This window comes from Natator depressus, chromosome 19 (genome assembly GCF_965152275.1).
Source record: "Natator depressus isolate rNatDep1 chromosome 19, rNatDep2.hap1, whole genome shotgun sequence".
Lineage (NCBI taxonomy): Eukaryota > Metazoa > Chordata > Testudines > Cheloniidae > Natator > Natator depressus.
The window spans coordinates 11,126,752-11,151,508 of NC_134252.1; the positions used below are offsets into that span (position 1 = coordinate 11,126,752).

General features: G+C 53.8%; 1 protein-coding gene across 2 annotated transcripts; it reads left to right on the forward strand.

The window, feature by feature from the left end:
* The first annotated feature begins 910 nt into the window (after positions 1 to 910).
* On the forward strand, positions 911 to 23,770 carry SESN2 (sestrin 2). 2 transcript variants are annotated; one of them, XM_074934307.1, is made up of 10 exons: positions 911 to 1,341; positions 13,601 to 13,666; positions 16,500 to 16,697; positions 17,621 to 17,803; positions 18,301 to 18,513; positions 19,494 to 19,644; positions 20,138 to 20,256; positions 20,956 to 21,146; positions 21,608 to 21,752; positions 22,368 to 23,770. In XM_074934307.1, the coding sequence occupies exons 1-10, from the start codon at positions 1,252 to 1,254 to the stop codon at positions 22,452 to 22,454; spliced, it is 1,443 nt and encodes a 480-aa protein (XP_074790408.1). In that variant the 5' UTR covers positions 911 to 1,251; the 3' UTR covers positions 22,455 to 23,770. The 2 variants fall into 2 exon arrangements, with proteins under 2 accessions (XP_074790408.1, XP_074790407.1); XM_074934306.1 differs by lacking the exon at positions 911 to 1,341 and adding an exon at positions 13,297 to 13,412 and having other exon boundaries at positions 13,606 to 13,666.
* Positions 23,771 to 24,757: the final 987 nt, after the last annotated feature.

The following is a 24,757-nucleotide window of genomic DNA, read 5'->3' on the forward strand; positions in this document are numbered from 1 at the left end:
GGCTGGGGGGATGCGAGCACTAGCCAGCCTGGGGCAGGTGCCAGTGGCTGCCATGGGGTGGCTCTGGGTTCCAGGGAGGGGCAGAAGGGGTGGGGCCTTAACTGGAAGGGGTGGGGCTGAGGGCTAGCCTCCCCCAGCCAGCAGTTCACGCTCTGCCCATGGGCACCTGTCATTGGCCACTGTGGGAAGATGGGCTACTGGGTTAGATAAACCTTTGGTCTGACCCAAGTCTGGCCGCTCTTATGTGTTATCTTTAGATAGATCAATCAATCTTGGGGGTGAGGGCTGGATGCTCAAAGTGCAGGGACGGTTACAAGGGGTCATAGATCAGGCCAAAACATATGTTTAAAAATCTATTCAGGTCACTGAGGGATGCGGGTCAAGCAGTTATGACCAGATTATGACCCCCCCCCCTCACTTTTTTCAAACCACTTTAAACTCCGTACATAGGCAGGTGGCTAGATTTTGATCTCAGGAACATGGATGCACCTTGCGAGAGGGACCTTTTACAAATACTTTCAAAGGTAAGGGCTTTTTTCCTTCCCTGTTCCTCTCTAACCTTCTCTCATCCACTCCAACCCTCCCCCCAAGGAGGATCAAGTTTTATCTCAGGATATTCCTCCAAAGAAAATTAAGAAATCCCGTGGTGAGGGCGGCACTAATCCGATGCGTGTCTTTGTTGCATTCAAATTGCCGTGTTCAGCCCTCGCTAACAGCCTGCAAAATTTGCACCCACTTCTCTTCCAAGGAGATCGGCTCCGCACCAAAGTAGTAAACAGCGATTGAAACTCGCATTCCCAAAATCCCAAGCGGCTCTGTCCTTTCCTATTGGAGGAGAAGTTTAGGGGGCTGAGTCATGGCTCTGGAGGAGGCTCCTCCTCCTGTGAGGTGATTGGATCCGTGGGCCGCCGCTGGCTGCCGTTCCGCCCGCCTGGAGCTGTATGAGAGAGCAGCTGGCGGGGGCCGCGGCCGAGTCGCGGGTCAGTGGTCCGTGCGGTCGCGCGGGTTCTGCGCGGCTGGCTGGGTTGCTGAGCCCTGGGGCGCTCTAGAACGCGGATGCGCGCGGACGTTCGGCCATAGAACCCCGGGGCCGCGACCAGCTGCTGTGACGCTGACGCCTCCAGGGGCTGCCCGATCCGCTATGCACCTTCAGCCTCCGGACAGATAACGCGATCCCGGAACCGAGCGCTGGCGCGGACGTCGCAGCACGGCTCCCCCGTCCCCCCGAGTGCCGCCACCCCAAACAGCACCATGATTGTTGCCGGCTCCGATGGCTGCGGCTGCACGGGCATCAAGGGCTATTTACCCTGCGAGCAGTGTGGTGATTTGAGGGCTAAACAGGTAATGGAAGAGGGAATACCCCGGTTCTTGTTGTTGTTGTTTTTTCCGGGAAGGGTCTTTGCTCATTTTCCAGTCTCCTCCTCTCCTCTGCTGTCCCGGTCTGTAATTTAGGAGCTGTTTACTTTTCCAATCTTAACGATTTGGGGAGGGGTGCGCTCCAGATCCAGCCTGGTTGCGTAAGGGATTCTGTAACATTTTTGACATGGCATAGTACGTTTTACCCCAGTTGCATCAGGCGGTGGACTGGGGGTGCAACAGGGGCGTGAGGCTGGCATACCAGTGACGAATATGGGCGCACTACCTGGGGTGATGAATCCCAGATCCGATGGGCAAACAGCTTTGCAGTGTCTTCCATGTGTAGTGAGGGGAGGTCTGTCTGTCTGTGTCTCTCTCTCTCTCTCTCTCTCTCTCTCTGCCTCTTTGGAGGCAAATCAAAGTTTCCATTTGACTTGCTGTTTGGCGAAGAGGGCGCAAGTACAGACATGTCCCAAACGGTGGGCCAGTCATCCCCCGAAGGGGTTAACCAAGAAGTCTCAGGTTAGGAGGGTGTGGGGATGGGTGGCTAGCTAATGTGGCAGCAGATCAGGGGGCTGAGACCACTTTTAAGAATCACTCTTACTGACTTCTAGGAGAATAGCCCCTTCTAAAGTTGACAGATAAGTAGAAGCAGAATTAAAAAGTAACTAACTAACTATACCTTCCCTTCTCAAAGGAGTTTTCCCAACCCCAGTTCCATCTTTTATTATTTTATTTTTATTGTTTTGAATTTCCTGGCTTTAATACATCTGGGTCACTTTGAAAAGCCTGGCAGGGCTCATTAAGATTTTCTTTAGCTTCCAGCCTTCACTCCAGTTTAAGAAAAGGATCCCCCCTTCCCCCATCTTTTCCCCTCCTTCAGAGATGTGAAGGAGATGAGTCTGCTCCCCTGGGTTACAGAAACCTCCCTTGACTCTAAACTGCTAAATTCTAAATCGTCATTCTCAACCTCCTTTGGGTTCAAAATGGCCCTTTCATAATATTTACCCACTTGGCTCTTGGGCAGGGAATTTTATTACCTTAAGGCACAGCTGCCATCTTCAGTGCCCATATTCAGTGGGGCCCAAGTGCATGCAGAGCCCTCCGAATGCACTTAGCTCTCTTTTGCTAACGCGGTGGGACCACCTGTTTGGAATTGTGCAAAGAGGTGCTCCCAAGAAGTTAAAATGTGGCTTGCCCCTTGCAGGGTGCTGAGGACAATACAGTAACTAAAAGCTTTCTTGAGGAGGGGGCGGGGTTGCGTTTCATGGCCCTGAGAAACTTCCGTGGATTAAAAGGCCACCCGCTCTCAGTTGTCTGAGGAGAGAAGTGAATTAAAATAATCTTTTGTTTCAGGGGAAATAAACGTGGGGAAGAGGCAGGTGCAGATAAGAAGGGCAAATAGAATAGAACAGGGTTATTGGGCCCTGTGCAGTTTCTCTACTTGGTTTTCGTGCACTCTTAACTGTTTGGCCCCATCTGGGCACCTTGGGGACTTGGTGGTTGGTTGGAGGCAAACTCTGTGTGCAGTAACCTACAGCCTAAAAAAATGACAGAAGCTGGGAGGGGAAACCGAGGCATAGAAAGGGGTAGAGGTTTAACCAAAGCTGCACAGCAGGTTGGTGCCAGAGCAGGGAATAGATGACACAATACCCACATTTCCCAAGTGCCAGTCCAGTGATTCTTGGCACACGGCTTTTATCATTCTTGTCTCGCTAGTAAGGTCTAGTAGTTACATAGAGAGACCTTGGTTATTTCCAGGCACTGTGCTTGTTTCTGAAGATGGCAGAATTGAATCCTCTTGTGAACAGAACTTCATTGTGCGGAAAACGTTTGTGTCTCATGTAGACCTGGATGGGGGTGGGCAAGAATACAAGCTTTCTCTTCCCTGACCTCTGCTAGGGAGTATTCAAAATAGATTTTCATTTATGGAGGAGCTTGGAATTTGGCGCTAATCCACAAATGGTTTGGGACTTGGGAGTGGTATAGAGAAGCAATCACTGTGTCAGATCCTGAAGTGCTGTGAATACTAGTATTTAGTGCTTCTAAGGCTTTATTATTAATCATGTTAATTGTGCAGTGCCCATTGTGCTAGGCGCAGTACAAAGTAGCAGACAGTCCTTGTCCTGAAGCATTTACAATGTAAATATAGGTTTCAGAGTAACAGCCGTGTTAGTCTGTATTCGCAAAAAGAAAAGGAGGACTTGTGGCACCTTAGAGACTAACCAATTCACTAACTATAATTGGTTAATGTAAATATACTAGACAGACCCAGGGTGGGGAAAGAGGTAGACCACCCAAGAGGAGTGAACAATGTCATGGCAGCAAACTGTGTGTTAATTCCATGGTTTTTGTTTTTAAGGTAGGTTAGGTAGGATGGGATGAGCTAAGTGGAAAGAAAAGTGAAGAGGGAGGGGACATTAATGGAAAAGGGGATGGGGTCAGGGGTTGCAAAGTGCTTTAGGAACACCAGAGAGACAAGGTGGGTGAGGTAATATCTTTCACTGGACCAACTTCTGTTGGTGAGAGAGACAAGCTTTCAGGCTCATACAGCGCTCTCCTTCAGGTCTGGGAAAGGTACTCCCAGTGTCACAGCTAGATGCAAGATGGAACAGATTGTTTAGCACAAGGAGTTTGCACATATTGTAAGGGACCATTCAATTTAGAGTGGTCCGTTAACACCTCTGCAGTCATAGGAGAACAGAGTGGGTTACAGATTGTTGTAATAAGCCATAAATCCAGTGTTTACCATGAATGGTTCCTTAGAATATGTGCTAACTACTTACACTAAACAATCTGTTCTGTCTTGCATTTAGCTGTGACACTTGGAATAGCTTTCCCAGACCTGAAGAAGAGCTGAATGGCTTGAAAGCTCTCACCAACAGAAGTTGGTCCTATAAAAGATATTATCTCACCCAGCTGGTCTCTGTAATATCCTGGAATCCACAAACTGGGGGTCATGACCCCTCAAGGGGTCGTGAGGGTATTACATGGGGGACAGCCTCCAACCCCAAATGCCACTCCACCTCCAGCATTTATAATAGTGTTAAATATAAAAAATGTGTTTTTTAATTTATACGGGGGGGGGGGGGGTTCGCACTCATAGGCTTGCTGTGTGAAAGGGGTCACCAGTACAAAGGTTTGAGAACCACTGATTCTTCTCACAGACATCCCTGCAAGGTATTACCCTTTTCTACAGATGTGGGGGGGAATCAGAGGCACTGTGGCTATCCTGATTTCCCGCAAGACTGCAAAGCAAGCTGGTGACAGAGGTGGGAATGGAACCCAGGATTCTGTATGTTCAGGCATGTGGTTTAATTACTAGAGGATGCTTCATCTTAACAATACTAATGCAACTCTGAATCTGCCAGTCCCATGGGTGGCCCATCACATCCCTTCTCCTCTAGAGGTTAGCATCTTCCTCGCCTTAAGGCCAATGCACCAGCATCAGAGCTGTTCAAAACTGTGGGAATTTCAAAGCTTCAGCAAAAACCTTGCCAAGTTTTCTGTCTTTCAACCAAATACATTGCGGGCTGAAATCTTTTGAATTTCAGAATGTTGACAATTTAAATGGGGGGGGGGGGAAACCCCTATTTTACAAAAAATAGGGACACTTTCTCCTGGACATTTTTGCTATTTCCCCTCCTCTTCCCCTGCCCCCACATCAATCAACTCTACTCCAGACATAGGGGGATTGGGGCTCCCACTCAGAAGCTGTGGAGTTCTGTCCCCAAATTAATACACTGTAGCTTTTAAGTAATAATGTAGAGTCCTAGAAAGGGAATGGAGTTGGCAACCACTGTACAGCGGTGAAGAACCTACATCAAAAAATTTATCCCACATGGTTAGGGTGCAAGATAGGAAAAGCTGTATAAGAATGTTTAAATAATGAATATATAACAATGAATCTGTTAGTGTAACGCTGATCTCTGCAGGTTAGGATCAGAACTGCTTAGCTGTCTGTCTTAGGCCATGTACTGCTACACCCAAAAGAGATGCCCTTTCATCTCAACTGTTAAGGGTAGGAGGGGCTGAGTTCTGTGCTTCCTCAAATACAGTGAAGCCATCCTTGTATTGGGACTAATATGCAATAGTGTAGAATTTCATGATCTGCACTTTTAAAGCACCTTTCATTCTGAGAATTCATGGACAGGAACTAGGCTGCCCCAATGTGCTGGCATAGTGGGCACAGGTTCTGTAGGGTTTCCCTTCACCCCTGGAGATGCAGTCACCTCTGAGTTGGAACACAGCCGTGTGCACGCTGACCTTAGGTAGCGGTTCAGGCCTACAACGAAAGAATACTGTAACCAGCTGAAATGGCAGGTGGGGAATTTTTAGGGAGGCAGAGTGCAATGACCAGAGCAGGGATACAGCAAGGACATTTTTTGTGAAGGGGTGAGGAAGTGTCAAGAGATTGTCTAATGTTCCATCCGATTCATCACTATGTCTGAGGCTAGGTCGACCACTGACTTCGGTATAACTTACATCGCTCAGGGGTGTGAATAAGCCCCCCCCCCGCCCCCCCCAAGCGACATAAGGTACACCCACCTAAGCACTGATTTGGATGGGAGAGCTCACCCGCCAACACAGATACCACCTCTCACAGAGGTGGATTTATTATGCCAACGGGAGAGCTCCCTCCTGTCAACATAGAGTGTCTTCACCAGGGGCGGTGCAGCTGCGCGGATGTAGATTAGCCCTGACTTTCCTATCACTGCTCCCATCTCTCCGGATTCCCATCGGGATCCCTTTTTTTTTGTATAAACAGAGCCATAGATAATAAACTGGTTTCCTGGCCCTGGCAGTAATTCTGTTCGCTTAATCTTTTGGTGTCCTTCTCAGGCATGCTCTTTGCCAATACCTCACTAAACTTTGGCAGTGCAGACACACTACAGTTCATCACTTGGCACCAGAGTTCCCACCCCCCGTCAGACCATTAGCTCTTGTTGCTGGGTGTTCTGTCTCCAGGAGCACCAATGCCAGATCTTTCAGTTGAGGAAGGGACTCTGTGCTCCCAAGTAGTTAAAGCACAGGGCTCTCTGGAAATCAAGAGGCCTGGCATAAGCTGTTCTTGTGGTCTCAGGCAAATCAGGACGGTGGCTCCATGTCTCAGCTTCCCCTTTTGTCGAACAGGGGTAATGCAGTAGAGGGGGTAATGGTGTGAGGATTAACTGGCCAAAGGGAACCATAATGCACCAAATTATTAATAAACACATGAAACTAACAAATCGCTATGTTCAGCATGTCTGAACAATGGCTACAATGCAGCATTACAGGTGACTAGTAAAGGGTGGGTGCCAGCGGGGGGGAATTATGCTGACATCACTGGTGGAGGGTAGTTTAAAATAAGTACAGCTGATGGTCTATTGGTCCTTCAAGGTATTTTGTTTCATGCCATCAGAATGCTCTCCTTCTGAAGAGCCATCTGGCACCTCTTACTGGGTGTTAACACCTCCTGGGGTGAAACATGCAGGGTCAATTGCATCACAGGAAACCTGCTTGTTTGTTTGTAACACCAAGCAGCCAGATGCAGAGGCAGCCTTGTAAATAGGGAAGGAAGAAGGGACAGGTAGTCCAGAGGGGAACTGCTGCTGAAGGGGAGATCAGGACTGAACTAGGGGTCTGCGAAGAGGGGTCTGGTGGAGGAGAGGGTGAATTGGGTAGTCTGGCTGGCTGGGCTGTAGGAGATAGGTGGGAATATGATAAAGGTGATTTTGGAAGATGGGGTCTTAGTTTTTCCTTTGCTGCTTAACTGCCTAGGACAGGTTGGTCATCAATGAGTGAGCCAAAGTGTATTAGTGGGATGCTTCTTGGAGGTGGGATCACTGGAGCCGATCTCCCTGTATATAAAAGCTTTTGACCTACGGCTGAGGAGTACATCCAGAGCAGATTGCTCCTGGGCCCTTGGCAGGGGAAAAGGGGGTGCACAGAGTGTCTCTGGTGGGCCCTTGGGTGATTACAGAGGGGATTAATCCTTCCTCAGGGTGTCTCTTTTTCCTTCCCCTTCCCTTTTTGCCTGAGCGAGTTGGTTTTGGGGATCATGCTGGGAAGGGCAGGGGCTTGCTGTGTTTCTGGTTTTTTGCTGGGATTTTCCATGGGAACCTTGGGGATCAGGTGCCCAAGTCCCACTGGAATTCAGTGGGATTTGGAGGCCTAACTCCCTTGGTTGCCTCTGACTAGCCCAGTTGTTGTCCTGTGGACCATACAGACGCTGATCACCGCCTCTTCCCCCATTGCCCTTCTTAACTTGTCTGTCTCCAGCAGCTGCTGTGCAACTGGTGGTGCTCCAGGCATTCAGAAAGCTGCCAGCAATGAGTGAGACATGCCAGCCTGACCGTGTAACTTCCTGTGTCTCAAGGAAGTGCTGTAATTTGATTGGCACGATTGCTTTGCTGCAAACATGAGCTCCTGCCAGACTCCTCTTTGGGCATTTGGCAACCCATACCCTGGAATGTACAGGTGTAAACCTGGCGTCCTTGGATTCTTGAAGAAGAACCAGGATTGGCAGAGATCACTAAGTGGCATCTGTTTCCCTGTGGGCACATTGCATCAGTTAAAATAATAATAATAATAATAAAAAAAAAAGTCCCAGGATCATCGGCCAGAATAAGCCTATTAGCCAGGCTGGGCAGGGATGGTGTCCCTAGCCTCTGTTTGCCAGAAGCTGGGAATAGGTGACAGGGGATGGATCACGCGATGATTCCCTGTTCTGTTCATTCCCCCTGGGGCACCTGGCACTGGCCACTGTCAGTAGACAGGATACTGGGCTAGATGGACCGTTGGTCTGACCCAGTCTGGCCGTTCTTGTGTTCTAATTTCCCAAAACTATTCAGTCATATACAGGCCACGTTGGATCAGAACTATGCTAACTGCAACCACCTTGCACCTGCTTGTTGCTACCAGGATTTGTTTCCATGACCAAAGTGGACAGGGGGTTTTGTTTGTTTGTTTTTTTGTTTTTTAAAGAACTAGTCTGCAGAGGACATCTGTCCATGAGAAATATCTAATGCACCTATCACTGGGGTATGTAGCTATTGATCAACAAAAGATCAGAAGAGGTATTGAGGGGTTTGTAGATAGTTGAGAAATGGATACAATAGGTTCCTCCTGCAATCAGATGATTGGAGAGGAGTTATGGGTAGAGTACTTCACGCGTATATGTTGTTAAAATAAACCATGGCTGGCTGATCTGTTTGAGGATGTGGGGCAGATCAGAACTAAGGCCTCAGTTTCAGTGAAGCACTTGAGCGTGCACTTAACTTCAAGTCCCCGAGCAGTCCATGGAAATCAACTGGTCTATTAACCTGTGTAAAGTTCTGCATGGGATTACGTACTTTGCTGAATTTGGGCAAAGGGAAATAAGGGATAGCTTAAGGACTTGTTTGCACTGAGACTTTTGCACCGGTGTAACTGGCCAGGTTGCACTAGACTCGTGTGACTTATACTGGGGTGGCTTATGCTGTTACAGCTTACACCAGTGCAAAAATCCCCAGTATCAGACCATCCCTTGGAGGAAATGGTGTAGGAAAAGTCTAAAGAAGTTCTGAAAGGTCTGAAGAATGGTAAATGAGCTTGCAGGTGAGCTGGAGGAACTGAATGTAATGAACTTCAGCAGAAATTGGGTTAGTACCTGGAAAGATATTTAAATTGACGGAAATACACAGTTGAATGATAAACATGAAGGGATGGAAAATAATCATACTTTGCTCTTCAGTAGTGCTTTTCATCAGTAGTTCTTGAAATGCTTTACAAAGGTCAGTGTCATTACCCCCATTTTACAGATGGGGAAACTGAGGCACAGAACCATGAAGTGACTTGCCCAAGGGCGCCCAGTGGGACTGTGGCAGAGCCCTCTTGGGCCACTCAGTCTGCCTCCCAAACAGGTTCAAGCCCTTCATGAGAACTTGTTTCCTCTAGAAATAAACACAACGCTGGCCAAGGTGTGCTTGGGAGCAACCCTTTGCTCTTTGGAGGTCAGGAGAGACTCTTGCTGACTGGCATTTGCAGTAATGGGGTTTATTGCTCAGGGTGTGTTTGCACCCTTGCTTCGTTCTACTCGCTTTGTCTAAAGGTGCCTGACTCGGGTGGTGTGTGGCTAATGGTTTTTTCTGCGTGCAGTTTTCCTTAGAAATATCAGGGTTGACTGGTTGCTGCAGGGCTGGGTGGGTGCATGTGTGTTTGTTAGGAGAGGAGTTTTGTGAACTATCCCCTTGAGAGAAGGGGCAGGGATGCTGAATCTTTAACAGGCAGCCTTTTTCGCAAATGTTTGTTGGGCACTGGAGTTACCCAGTGGTGGGGCTTCCCACTTACCTATGCCCTCTCCTCACAGTTTAATCATTTTGAATAAAATCTTTTCCTCTGCTCCCATGTCACAAGGGACTGAAAGCTGGGGAACTCCATGAGTTCTCTGGTCCCCGTAGAACCTCGAGGGTAGACGAGCGGTGAATTTCCAATGTGCAAAAAATGAGCAGGATTTTTTCTCTTCCAGCGTGTCCATTATAAAGGGAAGGGGGGGGGGGGCGGGTAAGTCCAGTTTCCCTCCCTTCCACCGTCCCCTACATGTCTGCAGGTCTCTTTTAAAGCTATTTCTAGCTATCCCAAGTCCCTGTGTGATGTGGCCCTTTGCCCCTCCAGTCCATACCCTTGTTTTTAATCCTAGAGTCTGCTAGGCAAGATTGCTGCCCGCAGCAGGTAACGTCACTGTGAACTTTAGTAACCCGGGTAGGCTGGGATGACAGCCTGGTGTGATTGGCTGACTTGAATGTCTGGTGACAACCAGCAACCTGGTTCAATTAGGTGCCACAATGTGGGCTAGTTCTCTCTTGGATTGGCCTATCTGCTTCCTCTTCTAGATGCTCTATGCCTGCTGTTGTCATTGGGCTTTGCTGTGAGCCTGCCCTGAGTCCCTCTGAGCTGTTACTTGTGCATCTGCGAGGGGTGAGGGAAGGCAAAGCTTAGCCTGCAAAAGCACCATGCATGTGCCTCTCGGCAAGGGCTTGGCTTGGGGCCATCCTGTGCAGTGTCCGCTCGCAGTCCGCCTGTGTCTGGAGGTGGAAGCTGATGAACCCTTTCATTCTGTCTCCCCCAAAGGCAACATGTCCCATCTCCTCAGGGGGCTGTAGGAAGGCAGATGGGGGTGACTTTACCATGGAGCGGATCAGTTCCATGCTAGGTGATATGCAGACTTCTGGTACAAGATGGTTCCCTCCTCAGGGAACTTACAGTCAAAGTTTGGGTTTAAAGAAAAATGCTTCGCTCTGTTGGTTAAGGCTCGGGGAATGAGGAGTTTGTGGACAGTCTCTTCACTGATCAGTTCCCCATCTGTGAAATACTCCCCATCTCATGCAGATAATAATGCTCCCTTTCCTCCATCCTCTGTTAGATTGTGAGCACTTTGGGGTAGGGGCTGCCTCTCACCTGGTCTGTAGCTCATAGCAAAATGGAGCTCTGGTTTCAGCTGGTACCTCTAGGCGCTGTTGTGATCCAAGCCATGTATTTCCCCCTAGGCTTTGAAAATTGGTACACGAATAAGATGCTGTTTGTGTGAAAGAGAAATGAGCAAGTCTATTTCACTCCGTTCCACCCGTGAAACTACAAAAGAGAGAAGCATGGGGACAAAAGTACCATAGAGCAGAGTGAGGCAGCTTTAAATGAGCCCTCCTCCTTGACATCTCTAGTTCTTTGCTTCTCCCTCACCCTTTCCCAATGCCCTCACTCTCCTCCAGCTTCAGGAAATTGCCTTTTAAATTTTAAATCCCCTCCCAACTGCAGCTGGCCCACTGTCATGGTGGGTTCAACCCAGTGGCACAAGTGGCTGCAACAAGGTGGAGCTTTACACCAAATGGAGACGTTTGTGGCTTAATTCTGGAGCGACTACACCAAGCCTTTGGAATGGCTCTATGCAGCAAGGTGGGGACAGTCACCCTGTCTGCCCAAGATGTAGATGGGATGTGTTCCCCTTGTTAGAGATCCTTGAACCACAGTTTCAGATCTCAGGGTCTTTGCCCTCCCAAGGAAAAAAGAAACAATTGGGTTCAGTGCAGTTTACTGTGTGTGGGAAGAGGCTGAACCGGAGTTTCTGTCTGTTTGAAATCGGTGCTTAAAAGATCTTTGCAAAAGTTAAAGGGCTTTGCCCAAGAGCTCTTGCTTGCGGCTTCAGAGTAGCAGCCGTGTTAGTCTGTATTCGCAAAAAGAAAAGGAGTACTTGTGGCACCTTAGAGACTAACCAATTTATTTGAGCATAAGCTGAAGTGAGCTGTAGCTCACGAAAGCTTATGCTCAAATAAATTGGTTAGTCTCTAAGGTGCCACAAGTACTCCTTTTCTTTTTGCTTGAGGCTTGTTTGTTCTCCCTTTCTTCCCCGTGCTCTGTGTGGCATACTGTCCTCCACCCCAGAAGTGGCTGCATTTTAGGGATGGTGTCTGTGTAGTGTGAGTCACTCCTTGTCGAGTGACTCCAGTAATGCCACTGAAGCAGTGGGATGCAGCCACTAGGCACTGAACGGCCCGTCCTGATCCTGCTCACAAACACCTACCCCTCCCACACGTACCCCTGGAGGGCAACGGCAGCAGTCACCGGAGCATTAACCATGTGTACAGCTGGAGGAATCTGCTACTGAAAAGCAGCTTTAGGGACTGAGAAGCATTTGTTTGGAATACACTGGTGTCCTCAGTGAAGCTATGCATCCCCCCCCTCCCCTTGCAAAAGCATTAGCACCCTCTGGTGCTAAATACCTTAATTTACCTAAAGCATCCCCAGCTATGGCAGCTGATGCCTGTAACCATTCAAAGCTAGCTGCTGCCTGGGGTTGTCTGTGAGGGCCCTGTGGCTTTGGAGTTTGCTTCCTCTTAGTCCAAAATGGCCCTACGGTGACCTTCAGGGCATTAGGGAGGGAAACTTGGGCTTCTGCATTGCCTGGCTTGTAGTCATTGGCTGTTTCACTCTAACTGCTCTGCACTTACGTTTGGGGGGATTAATTTTCTGGTGTGTTCCTTGTTCTGTTGGTCGAGGGCTCCTAGCACATTTGGATGAGGACTCTATTCGTGTGCATTCAGAGCTCACACCCAAACCCCTAACGACTGCAAGCTAAACCCCGTTACCTCTGGATCCCCTTCACAAATAGCTCCCCCTCCTGCAAGCTGCTTCTAACTTGATCCTCCAGACGACTTAAACCACCCTCGCTTTCACTGAGCAAGACCCGCTTCCCTCAGCCCCTGGCCCATGTAATTCAGAAGCAACGTACATGATTTCTCCCCGCTCGTCGGCAAAGATTGATGGTGGGATCTGGGCCTGGCAAGTTTCACCATCAGTGGCAAATGCCAAACCTGAGTGGTGTTCTGACCCCTCGTGCTGGGTCGCAGTGCCATCCACTGCCAGCCCAGACACGAGCAGTTCTGTGGGTGCGTTTGAACCCACGTTAAAGCCATCTATCCTATCACATCTCAGTGCCTTGATTTCCCTCCCCTCACCCCCTGCAGCGTGCTCCAGGTAACCTAAGACCCAACACAGCATAAATAATTAAAATCACTGGACGATTCAAGTGAGCAAAGTGCATCTTGTAATGCCATTCTGCTCTTTTCATTTGTGTACTCATGGGTTCAATAACTCAGCACTGAACTGGCTGCTACAGTATAATCTTCCACCTTTAGATTCCCTTCTCTGTATCCTGAAAATCGGGGGAGCAGGGAAAAAAGCCCTCTAGTTCACTGAAAGGTGAAATGCAATCGAAGCTGTCCTGATGTCAGGCTAGCTCTGTGAAGCAAAGCTTTCTGTGTAACAGAGTCAGGTTATTTCATCAGGCAGCACAAGTGGCCGTTACACCAGCCCTGCTAGGGGATATCTCCTGAAGCGTTTCTATCAATCTTCCACCTCCTGGCCAGAGGCATCATGTGGGCGTGTGGCTGGTAAATTGCAGCACCCCTGCTGGGGCGGCTGGCTCACGTGGAGGTGTGCCTGATGCAAACCCACTTGGGGGATTGCTGCAGGATTGTCTGGAGGAGGGTGCACAGAAAGAGCAGCTCTGGATACCTCATCAGACAAGTCCCCAAAGTAGCCAGGTAACTGCATGAGTCACCCTTTCCCATCCCACTGCCTTCACCTAGGAGGGAGGTGCCAGCTCTGATTTGTCCCCCCTCTGGAGGGAAGGCAAGCAGCTCTCACCCTGGCAGGATTGGGACATCCCCGGTTTCTTTCAGCACCACACTGGGCAAGGTCTTAAAGTAGATTCCTTTTTTTTCTTTCCTAGGACAGAAGAATAAAAATCCCCCGGCAGCTGGGAAGAGGCCCAAGTTCCTTCATCCCCGTGGAAGAGGTAGGATATGGGGGCTTAAAGCAAATTGATTTCTCTCTGAGGCTCCTGGGGGCAAATGTGTTCCCCACTCTTCTGGGCTGGGGCCACAGGGGAGACTGGAGGTCTGATTTCCAGCCCCTGCTTGCCAGGGTGTGAGAGCTCTGGAGGAAGTGATCTGTTTGACTGCTTAGTGCGTGGGGGTGGTAGGGTATCTGTTTGATCCACCTGGGCCCCCCAACCAGCTGAGCAGCGTGGAAGAGGGTTGGGAAGGAGTCTGTCCTTGTGGATCAGTGCCGGTGGGGATACCTGGCTGTACAATAGATTGGAATGGGAGCCGTTGGGGGGGAGGTGGTATAAGATTCCCCTTAATTCGCTTTCTGACCACCCCTCCCACCACGGCCAGTCGCTCTCCAGCACGTGGGATGGTGAGAGTCAGGGAGGGGTGGGGGAAGCAGCAAAGCACAGCCCTGGTGCGTGGCACGAGAGGGCCCCCTGTGACAGCAAACCCCGGGCCCGCCGGGAGGGAGAGGTTCTTGCTTGCCACCTGCATGGGGCTAAAGGTCTGGCTGTGTGCTGAGAGCAGAAGAGTGTGGGCCCCTGTGACCTCTGGCTCTCAGCAGGCTTCCCGGGGCTTCTCCAAAAAGATGGAGACCTGCCTAGGCTCCTGTGCCAGGGAAGAAAGATTTCTTCTCCAGTCCCCCCCCACCCCCGCCCCCCATGTGGGGAGGCACAGGAGGGGGGATCTTTGTGCTGCTTCCACTGGACGTTTCTGACCATCTAGTGGCTGGGCAGGGGTCTGAGTTATGACCCGGATTTCTCTCTCAGCCTCCCCCTGCATTCGCTGCTCCACTGTGCCTTGTGTAGAAACAGGGCTGTCCCCCTTGATCCCCAGATGGCAGGCACAGCTAGGTGTCGCTCCAGTCAGGTCACTCTCTCTTCCCACTTGGGGAGTGGGGGGCTTGTCGATATCCTCTAGGCCAGGTGTTTTCAACCTTTTTCTTTCGGAGGCTCCCCCGAATATGTGTTAAAAACTCCACAGCCCACCTGTGCCACAACAAAGCCAGGCTGGTGTTAGGGGGCCCCATGCCACAGCGGCCCCCACAAAGTGACATTGCTCAGGCTTCAGCCCCACGTGGTGAGGCTCAGGGCCTCAGGCTTCAGCCCCACATGGTGGGGCTTCGGCTTTGTGCCCTAGGCCCCAGCGAGTCTAACGCTGGCCCTGCTTGGAGGCCCCCCTGAAACCTGCTCGAGACCCCCTCGGGGGCCCCAGACCCCTGGTTGAGAACTACTGCTCTAGGCAAAGAGTGTTCCCTAGGTGTGCTCGCAGGCCCTTCGGAAGAGCTGAGTGCTTGCTTCCCGTGGCTCTGTGCAGCAAGAGAGGGGCTTTCCAGATCACCCCGCTGCATCGTTGCTTCATTTGTCCAGCGACCTTCACCATGCTGCTCACAAACAATGAGCTAATTGCAGCCCAGCTTGTTCATGCCCCTCCAATTGCATCATCCGCCTTTCTAGCCCAAGGTGGGGGCCGAAGGAGGGTGATTAAACAACTCCTGATCTCCCTGTTATGAGACCCAGAACTGCTCCGGTTCTGATGCCCTCTGGGCAGGGAGCCACCTCCTCCTGATTCAACACTGGCCCCGCTGCAGCTTCCAGCAGGCCTGTCAAGCTCTGGCGGGCATATCGCTATGTTCCCGGGCTGGCTGCACGGAAAGTTTCTTCTACCACTGACGTCAGGGTGCAGAGCTGGGCACCCGCTACTCCTTATCAGGACTCTCTTGTTGTTGTAACCCGTTGTAACCCGGCCTGCCTTGTAACCCGGCCTGCCGTGTGCTGGGGGGTGTGGCGGGGGAGGAGCCGGCATGCGGAAGGTGGGTTGAACAAACAGATGTGTTGCATCAGCTGGCAGAGCGCCAGGCCTGCTGCAAGAAACAGATCGAGCCCTTCTCGAGCTGGGTTTCTATTGGTTCCTCCCCAAAGCCCTGGGGAGCCCTGAGAGGTGGGGCAGTCCCGCTGTTAACGCAGCCAGTGCTGACAGCCCTAGGAAGATGAGACGGGTTTGCTGCTTGTTGCCTGTAGGTGCCGCGGACTGCAGAGAGGAGAGCTGGGCGACAGGCTTGCTCCAGGGCACGCAGCGTGGGTGGCTGAGCTTGGCACTTCCTGGGGCCTGGCTCTGCCCTCGGACTCTGCCTGCCTTTGGCTATTATTCGTCCATGTTTGTATTGCACCTAGGAACCTCAGCCCTGGACCAGGCCTCCGTTACGCTAGGTGCGGTACAAACACCCCAAGAGTCAGTGCCCGAGGGAGCTTGCAATAAAAGGGTATTAGTTCCTCCCGGCTTTATAGGGTCTCTTCCCAGGACTGCCACGGCTGACTTGGCAGGACTCGAGGCACGTAGCTTACCCTCTTGTCTAATATGGGGGTGACTGGTCCTGACCTGGGGGGCTTTTTGGCCTGACAGTTGTAACGTGCCTCTAGGCCTGTAGATAAAAGGAGCTGCCAATGCAATCCCTAGCGCTCTGTAAGAACTAAGTGATGTTACTGTGTGCCGAGCATTGTTCTCCATGCTTGTTACTGAAAAGCCCCAAAACAAAGCCATTGTTCCCTGAAGCCCAGACCTCCTGAACTCCTGCCCCCGCCGGCTGTGGGGCAGCTGGAGGGTTAGGGGGCAATCAGTTGAAATGACCCTGATGCAAGCAGTGCCCTCTGGGGACAGGCCTGGACAGTTAGCTGGGAAGCTTGTGCTGTTAGCACTTGGGTTGGGGCAGTTGCCTGTCTGACCCACATCGTGTCCCATGATAAATGGGGCTGGGATCCTCCTGGGGCAGATGGATTCTCAGCGTCTTTCTCCCCGCAGATCCTGCAGGAGGGCATGGAGAGGGCCCAGCAGCAGCTCTTCATTGAGGCGTTCGTCTCCACGGGCAGGGTGGATAACATCACCATGGTGATGGGGCTGCACCCGGAGTACCTGGCCAGCTTCTGGAAGACCCAGTACCTGCTGCTGCACCTGGATGGGCCCCTGCCTTACCACAAGCGCCACTACATAGCCATCATGGTAAGTGCCTGGCGGGAGGCAGGCACTCGGGTCCTGTGGGCCAGGGCGCTGCGGGGAGGGATGGGAATGGGTGAGTATCTGAATGCCTGTAGGAGAACAGTTCATGGTGCTTTAGGGGGTGGAATTGGGAGCAGGGGGGTAGAACTGAGCAGAGGTAAATCTGGGGATGCATATCCGGAGCAACTTGCTAAGCAGGAGACGGATTGGGCCCTGGCTAGGGTCTCCTTGGGGTGGGGAAAGAGACCAGAGGAAGCATCAGAACTGCCCTGGCTTGAGTCCATGTAAAGATTCCACTGGCCAAAGCACTCGCGCGCCGTTCCCAAATCCCTGAAAGCTGAGCCTGCCCTCAGGAAAACAGATTCCATTCTCCCTGCAGCCCTGTCACATTGCTAAAGGCCTCTCCATAGTAACAGATACACCTACCTGGAACAGCCCCCGCTCAGGACAACGCTGTTGGGGATCTTCCTAATCTGATCTGCCCGCCCCTTTCTGTCCTGCCGTGAGCATTCATATCGTTAACGGTGTTGGTGTGCAAAGTATTGTGGGCATCCGAGTTGGCACCCAATGAAAAGAACGGGGCAGCTCATATCGCTGCCCTGTCCTGTCAGCTCTCGGCAGATGCCCCCGGGTCAGTTACACTTGGATCCCATATGGAAGGTTTTCTTTATAACCAGAGCAGCTAGAGACCAACTTTTCCTCTCATTAAAAAGACTGCTGAGAAGCTGGAGAACAACTGAGGTCTGTCTGTGTCTCCCCCCAATCCATCCCACATCCCAGGCTTGGGGACATGCGGCCCTGGAGACTCTGCAGAAGGGAAATGCCCTGGGCTGACCTGGGTCGGGGGAGAACCGGCTGGATGAAGTGCTCTCTCCCATCTCAAATGTCCTTACCATAGTCACCGTCTCCTCTTCCCTCACCCCTAGGCAGCAGCCAGGCACCAGTGTTCCTACCTGGTTGGCTTCCACGTGGCAGAGTTCCTGAAGGTGGGTGGGACCCCAGACTGGCTGCAAGGCCTGCACTGTGCCCCCCAGAAACTGAGGAACCTCAACGAAATCAACAAGATCCTAGCTCACCGGCCCTGGCTTATCACCAAGGAGCACATAGAGGTGAGTGCCCGGGGAGGGGAGCTCTGGTATGTGCCCAGCAATAAGCAACCCGGGGGAGGGCTGCTTTTCACTGCTGGGCCACAGAAAAGCGGGAAGAGGGGAAAGGGCAGCTTGGTGTTGTGCTCGTACCTGGGATGTGCTGTCCTGAAATGAAGGATGCAGAGTGCTGGGGGAGAGGGGCCTATGGCTCTGGGCTCTCCTTCAGCTGAGCGAGCTGCTGCATTTCCCGGCTCGTAGGGAGGGAGGGCAGGAATGGGGAAGGCGCACCACCCTTCTGAAGGCCCTTCCTGTTGCTCTCCTTCCTCCTCCCCCTGGTGATTCTGCGACCAGCCGACAGAGAGGTGCTGACACAGGCATGGGGGGGGCGAGGACACAAGGGGGCTGAGGGTCTGCAGTGGTCTGTGCCCTGCTCCCCTCTATCAGCCCTGCGGGATATACTCGCCGCATGCGTCCCCTCTGGGGAAGAGCTGACTGGGGAATGTGCGTGCGTGTTTCAGGCTCTCCTGAAGACGGGTGAGAACAGCTGGTCCCTGGCAGAGCTCATCCAGGCCCTGGTGCTCCTCACACACTACCACTCGCTCGCCTCCTTCGTATTTGGCTGTGGCATCAACCTGGAGACGGACCAGGATGGGGGGCATGCCTTCCAGCCGCCTTCGCCACGCAGCTGCGACAGCAGCCCTGCCTCTGAGGACGGTGCAAGTGGCTCCAGTGTAAGTCGGGGGCCCTCGAGCGTCCCTCCTGTCCGTGCAGAGCTGGTGTCTGGTAGAGCCGTCCCCCCAGCCACGGCAGAGCTGGGATGGGGGTTGCAGAACACTAGGGGTTAGGGAAGGGGTTTCCTGCTGCCGCGTGGTGGTCCCGTCATGGGGTGGATGGGTTAGGAGCTCGGCCAGTCAGCTACCAGTCATTCCATGCGCTGGTCACGGCAGTTAGTTCCAGAGCCTGGTGCGAACGACTACCAGGGAGGGGGTTACATCTGTAGCCCTGCAAATCCTTCCCCAACCAAACCCCAGGAGAGAAGGGCACCCCAATTCCTGCTGAGATTGCAGCAGGCTAAAGCCCAAGCTGGCTCTAACCCAGCTGTGGTGCCTGCCCTGCTGATGTGGCTTCTTTGTGGCCTCTCTTACAGCCCCAGAGAGGAGCATCCGAGGGCTGCCATCCACCGTGTCCTCCTCACAGTGTAAGGGTGGATTGGGAGTGGGGCTTAGTGAGGAGATGGAGACGTGGCTGGAACCTTTTTCACTGCAGCTATTCGGAGTGGTTCAGCAACCTATAAGCAGCATGGGGAGGCAAACCATAAATTAGAGCAGCCCTGGGACTGCTCTAAGTGACACTGGAGGTGTGAAGGTGACTTGCCCCTTCTCTTGGGCTGTGCCTTCTCTGCAGTCCCTCCTTAGGGGTGTAGCACAGAATCTAGCCCACAATAGGTAGAGGCACAGGGCCCTGGGTCGCACCTGAGTAGTGTCGGGCACAGTGCCAGCTTGGCATAACACCGTAAGGATGAACGTAGCCCCAGCAAACATCCCATTGCCAGCAGCCGATTGCGCTGGATAACAGGCATGTGGTCCCTCCAAGGGCTCCTCTCTGCACCTACATAAAGGGGGCGTTTTGTCCTTGGAATGAAGTTGGGTGCATCCCTCTCCCAGCTGCCGTTGGTACTGACCCTGCCCGCTCGCTCTCTCTCCGTGTCCAGGGCAAAGATGCCATGCAGGAGGTGGAGGTGCTGATGGAGAGGATGAAGCTGCTTCAGGAGTGCCAGCTGGAGGAGGAGGGGGTCACGCAGGAGGAGATGGAAACCCGCTTCGAGCTGGAGAAGACGGAGAGTTTGCTTGTGGCCCCCTCGGGTGAGGAGGGAGGACGCGCCGGGCAAGGGGCAGAGGCACATGTCCCAGCGAGGTCCAAAGGCTTTCGGTGGCTCTTCTGCATTGGCCATAGTCTGTCACTGGCTTAGCTTGGTGGGGTAGGAAGGACAAGGCCTCTCTGCCACGGTGCTGCTGCGTGATGCTCAAATGCTGTCGGGGGAGGCAAGGAATCCTCCCTGGCGGGGCTGCCAGCAGCTCCCTCCACACTGGCTCTGCTCCCTGTGCTGGGCACAGCAATAGCCCTGTCACGGATTCCTGCTGTCGGATGTAATTATCTCATGGGTAATTGGTGAACAGTGCTGTCTGAGCTAATTGCACCTCCCATTAGGGCAGATCATGGCAGCGGGTTTGCTCTGCAGAGTACTGTGCCAATGACTCAAAGCTCAGGAGTAACATGGGAGGTGGCTCTGGGTCTTCTTTGCCACGGGGCCTCGATAGGCACTAACGTCTCTGTGGGCTTTTGTTTTCCATCCAGTCGACATTGCTGAGCACGCTCTGCCTCCCAGCGTCCTGTGCTTCGTGGAGGATCCCGAGTTTGGATACAAGGATTTCACTAGGAAAGGAGAGCAGGCCCCACCCACCTTCCGAGCTCAGGTACCTTCTGTGGGCTGCTCGCTGGGGCTCCCCGATACAGGCGCCCGGCGGCCACGGGAAGGGGAGTGGGGCGGAGCGAGTGTATCGGGGTGACTGCACGCACTTGTCTTGCTCTTGGCCATTCCAGCCCCTCTGTCTCCCTCCTGTGGCTGAACCAGGGGCCTGGCCACCTCTGCTGCTGCTCCTCCCTGCAGGTGAGGCACAGTGGGTGCAGAGCAGAGGTGTTCCCAAGGGTGACGGAGCTGGAGCACTGAGCAGGCAGCAAAAGGAAAGTGGCTTGCGTTGGGTGCCCAGTGCTTGGGGCTGGGGCAGAGTAAAGCAGTGACGCAGCCGACCGGGGCATGCTCTGATTCTCCTGCCTCCTGGGTCTGCAGGGCTGCCGAGCTCTCTCCCCTACAGCCAGACGTGTGGTGTGCAACGTCCGCGGGGCACAGGAGCAGCAGGACCATCTGATCCCGTTGAGGGCTGTGGGGCCATACTTGGGGCTGGCAACCGTCTGTGGGCCTGGCTCTGTGTTGCCATCACCAGCCAGTCCCTTTCCGGGGAGCTGTGTCCTCTGCTTCAGGCTCCTGTTTTCTCAGGAGGCCTGACCCCAAGTCCACGGAGAGGCTCCCACTCCCGTGGATGGGGTACTGGGCCAGGCCCTTCGCTCCCCTCAGGGGTTTTGGAGCCTCTGTCCCAGCATCCTTCTCCTTGCAGGATTACACCTGGGAAGACCATGGCTACTCGCTGATTAACCGCCTGTACCCCGACATGGGGCAGCTGCTGGACGAGAAGTTCCAGGTTGTCTATAACCTGACCTACAACACCATTGCCATGCACAGGGGGGTGGACACCACCATGCTCCGCAGGGCCATCTGGAATTACATTCACTGTGTCTTCGGCATCAGGTAGGTAACTGGGGACCCGCTGAGCCCACAGTGCCCTGGCCCTCAGACACACCCACTTCTCCCCTCTCCCTCTTTCCTTGGTTGCCCCAGGCCGGGAGTCTAGAGTCTCCAGCTCAGCTATTATTGGAGGGTCCCTGGGAACGGGCTCTGGGGCCTGGTTCGAATCCAGCCAGTGGGCAGCTGTGACCAAAGCCCTGCCCATCTGCAGTAAGCTGGTGGTCTTTGTCCAATTACTCTGGGCACAGCTGTGTGTGGACGGCCTGCCTGGGATCACCTCGCTCACAGGCCCTGTCCCTGCAGTTTGGGATGGAGACCCATTGTGATTGGGAGGGCAGCGGGGAGGGGAGCAGAGGTGCCAGGGCTGCTGGAGGGGGAGGGAAGGAAGGCAGGAGGAGCTGGGCTGAGGCCCTATGGCCCTGGTCTCCCCTGAGGGTAAAGGGGATTCTCCCCTCCCCTCCTAGATACGACGACTATGACTACGGGGAGGTGAACCAGCTCCTGGAGCGCAGCTTGAAAGTCTACATCAAAACCGTGGCCTGCTACCCAGAGAAAGCCACCAAGCGGATGTACACCCACTTCTGGAGACACTTCAAGCACTCCGAGAAGGTGCGTCCCCTCCCCTCCCCGGCGTGGGGGCAGCCCTGGCGCCAGGAGCTGGGCTAGGCACTGAGGTGGTCTCCTTGTATAACGAGGGGAGTGACTGAGGCAAAGCCGAGCAGCTTGTCACAGCCACGCTGGTCCCAGCCAGGGCCAGCGCTAGGCAATTGCTTAGGGCCCCGAGCAGCTCGGCGGGGGGCTGTTAATTATTAATGTCGGGGGGGGGTGTCCCTGAAACTATTCCTGCTTGGAAACTATTCCTGCTGATCCAGGCCCCTGTGCTCATCCTGCCCTCCCTGTTGTGGCACTGGTGGGGTAGGGGGTCCCTGCTGGAAGATCTCCCCAGATCCTAGCAGTGATCCCTCTGCCCAGTCCAGCGCTCAGCCTGTGGCTTTGCGGGAAGCTGTGCGGGGAGAACCCAGAATGCACCAGGACCATTGTGCGGCCGCGCACTGTGGGGAGAGGGGATCCTCCTTCTCTGCAGCCATCCGTTTGCTGTCCCAGGCTCTCCCCAGCCCTGACGGAGCCCTCGTGCTCCCGCCTCCTGGCAGGAAGTGGAGGCGGCAGGCCGCATTGTCGCTGCGCCTCGCCTCGCCTCTTGAGCACCCTCTCCTTCCGTTCCAGGTGCACGTGAACCTGCTCCTGCTGGAGGCGCGGATGCAGGCGGCCCTGCTGTATGCTCTGAGAGCCATCACCCGCTACATGACCTGACAGGGCTGCGCTCCCCACGCCCTGCCAGGGCCGCGCCTCGCTGCGGGGGACAGGGGAGCCTGACTTCACCGACGGGGGTTTGGGATCCGTCGGGAAATACTCTGGGCCCCTGGAGCGAAGGGCCGGGGGATTCCTTCCCCCTCTCTCCCCGGGGCCAGTAAACACCAAACTGCTCAGCCCCTTCCCTGTGTAATGAAGAACCATCTCCGCCATGCCCAGTGTTCCCACGGACGCTGCCCGGCAGGAGCCATCCTGCGCCCTCCCTGTGGGGCCTGTCAGCCGGGCTCCACACCAGGACTCTTGCTGCTGCCTTGAAGCAGACGTGCCTTTATAGTGTTTAGCGTGTCACGAAATCAGACTGAGCTCCCTCCCTCGCTGGTGGCTGCTGCCCCCTCTGTGCCTGGCATGACCGTCCTGAGGCCGGTGACCAGTGCAGTGGGCAGCAGAGAACTGAGCTGCCGTGCCTGGGGCCAGGGCGCTGCTGAGGGGAAGGGCCTTGCTTCGTACCAAAGAGATCTCTGCCGGCAGGCTTACCTGGCTACCAGGAACGTGCGTGTCTCTCTCTTCTCCCTGCCCCCATGGCCCAGCGTGGCCTCTCCGCGTGTGTTGCCATAAGACTGGGAGCAGTCCTGCCGGGCACTGGCCATCTCACACAGGGGCCAGTGCGGAGAGCCAAGGGCACAAATTCAGCCAGCCTCATGCTGCTGCCACGGCCACCACACTACGTGTCGTCTTGGCCAAGTGCCCACTGTTCCTGCTCTCCAGAGCTCTGCTCCATGGAACGCCTCTGGGCTGTGGATGGAGGGAGATCGGGGCACAGGTGGGATGCCCCTGTCTGTGTGGCTGTTCTGCACAGCGCCTGCCTCAAAGGGCCGGCAGGCACTTGTCCTGGTAGGGTAACCTGAAGCCCACACCCTCGTGCGCAGTGCTCAGCCCTGCAGACACCCCGGTCAGGCCATGCGGTGGGGTGTGAGCCTCTCCGCCCTGGCAGGAGAGTTTGGGCCAGAAGCTCCTGCTGTCAGGGCCTGCAGGAGAGCCCCTGTGGCTGTGATCCGCTGCATTGCTGAGCCCCCCGAGGAACAGGCCACAGGAGCACCCACAGGTGTCTCCAGTTCAGGGCTTGGAAGTGCCCAGTAGAACCAGGTCTTGCCCGGGGCAGAGGGGGACAGGCTGCAGCAACCTGGATGCCCCGGGCGAGTTTGTCTGGCACATATCCTGTGCCCTCATGGTCCATGGCATGTGCAGCTCTGGCTCCCCTTCCTCTGCTCGGTGGGGGGGACATGGGGTCTGTGCTGTGTGTGCAGAGAGCTAAACAGGGTGACTTCCCCCCCCCCCCCCACGGAATGTGCATCTCCCCCATTCCTAGCACCAGGCCACCCTAGCAATGCACAGAGGTTCGAAACTGAAGGAAACTTGGAAGCTGCTCTCTCCACCTCTTGCTACTTGTACCTGGCTTCGTCCTGAAACCAGCCTCATCCTCTCGCCCCACCCGCCTCCGTCCCCTCTCCTGAGTGTCCCACGTTTCAGCCCCCGCATTACCTACGTTCCTCCCACGTCGGGCACCCCCTCCTCTGTCCCGCTGAAATAGCCCTTGCTCTGAGGTCTAGGAAGCAGGCGGTGTCTGTGCTGCAGGTCGGGAGCATACACCATGTGATGCTTTCTGAACAAGGCCTTTTTCTTTGTGCCCATCGTCTTGGGTCTGCTTTGCACACAGTGTCCCGTGTCTGTTCTTGGTAGGTCGAGAGGGCCTGAGGGTAAATTCACCCCATAGCACTGCTTAGGCCCCAGTGGGGCCTATGTCCCACTTACCACCCTATGTTCTGAAGCAGAACATAAGTGGTACATCAGCCTAATACTAGAAACCCTGCATATAGGTGAATTTCCCTCCTCTTGCCAAAGACAGAGGGACCATTTGCCTCTTGCATGCAGCCATCCCGGATGGACTCCGCTCCACTTTGGACTCCACACCGGCACCAGCCATTCGTTGCAGGAGTCAAACTGGGTGGAGATTTTCAGGGTCTCTCTTAATTGCTGTCAATATTTTGATTAGCTAGAAACACAAACCAAATTAGCCTGACTTGATGACCGCTGTAAGAGAGACTGCAAAGAGGGCAAATGCTTCTGGGATGATGTCCACTTAGAACCAGGCATAGAGGAATTGAAACTTTTGACCCGGGGGCAGATCTTCTCTGGTCACCTTTTTTTTTGGAAAGCATTACACGGTACAGGATATAGCGTGTGTGTTACATGCTGCATTGTAAAGCAAGGACTATGTACACGCACTCGGGGTACAGTGCATGTGT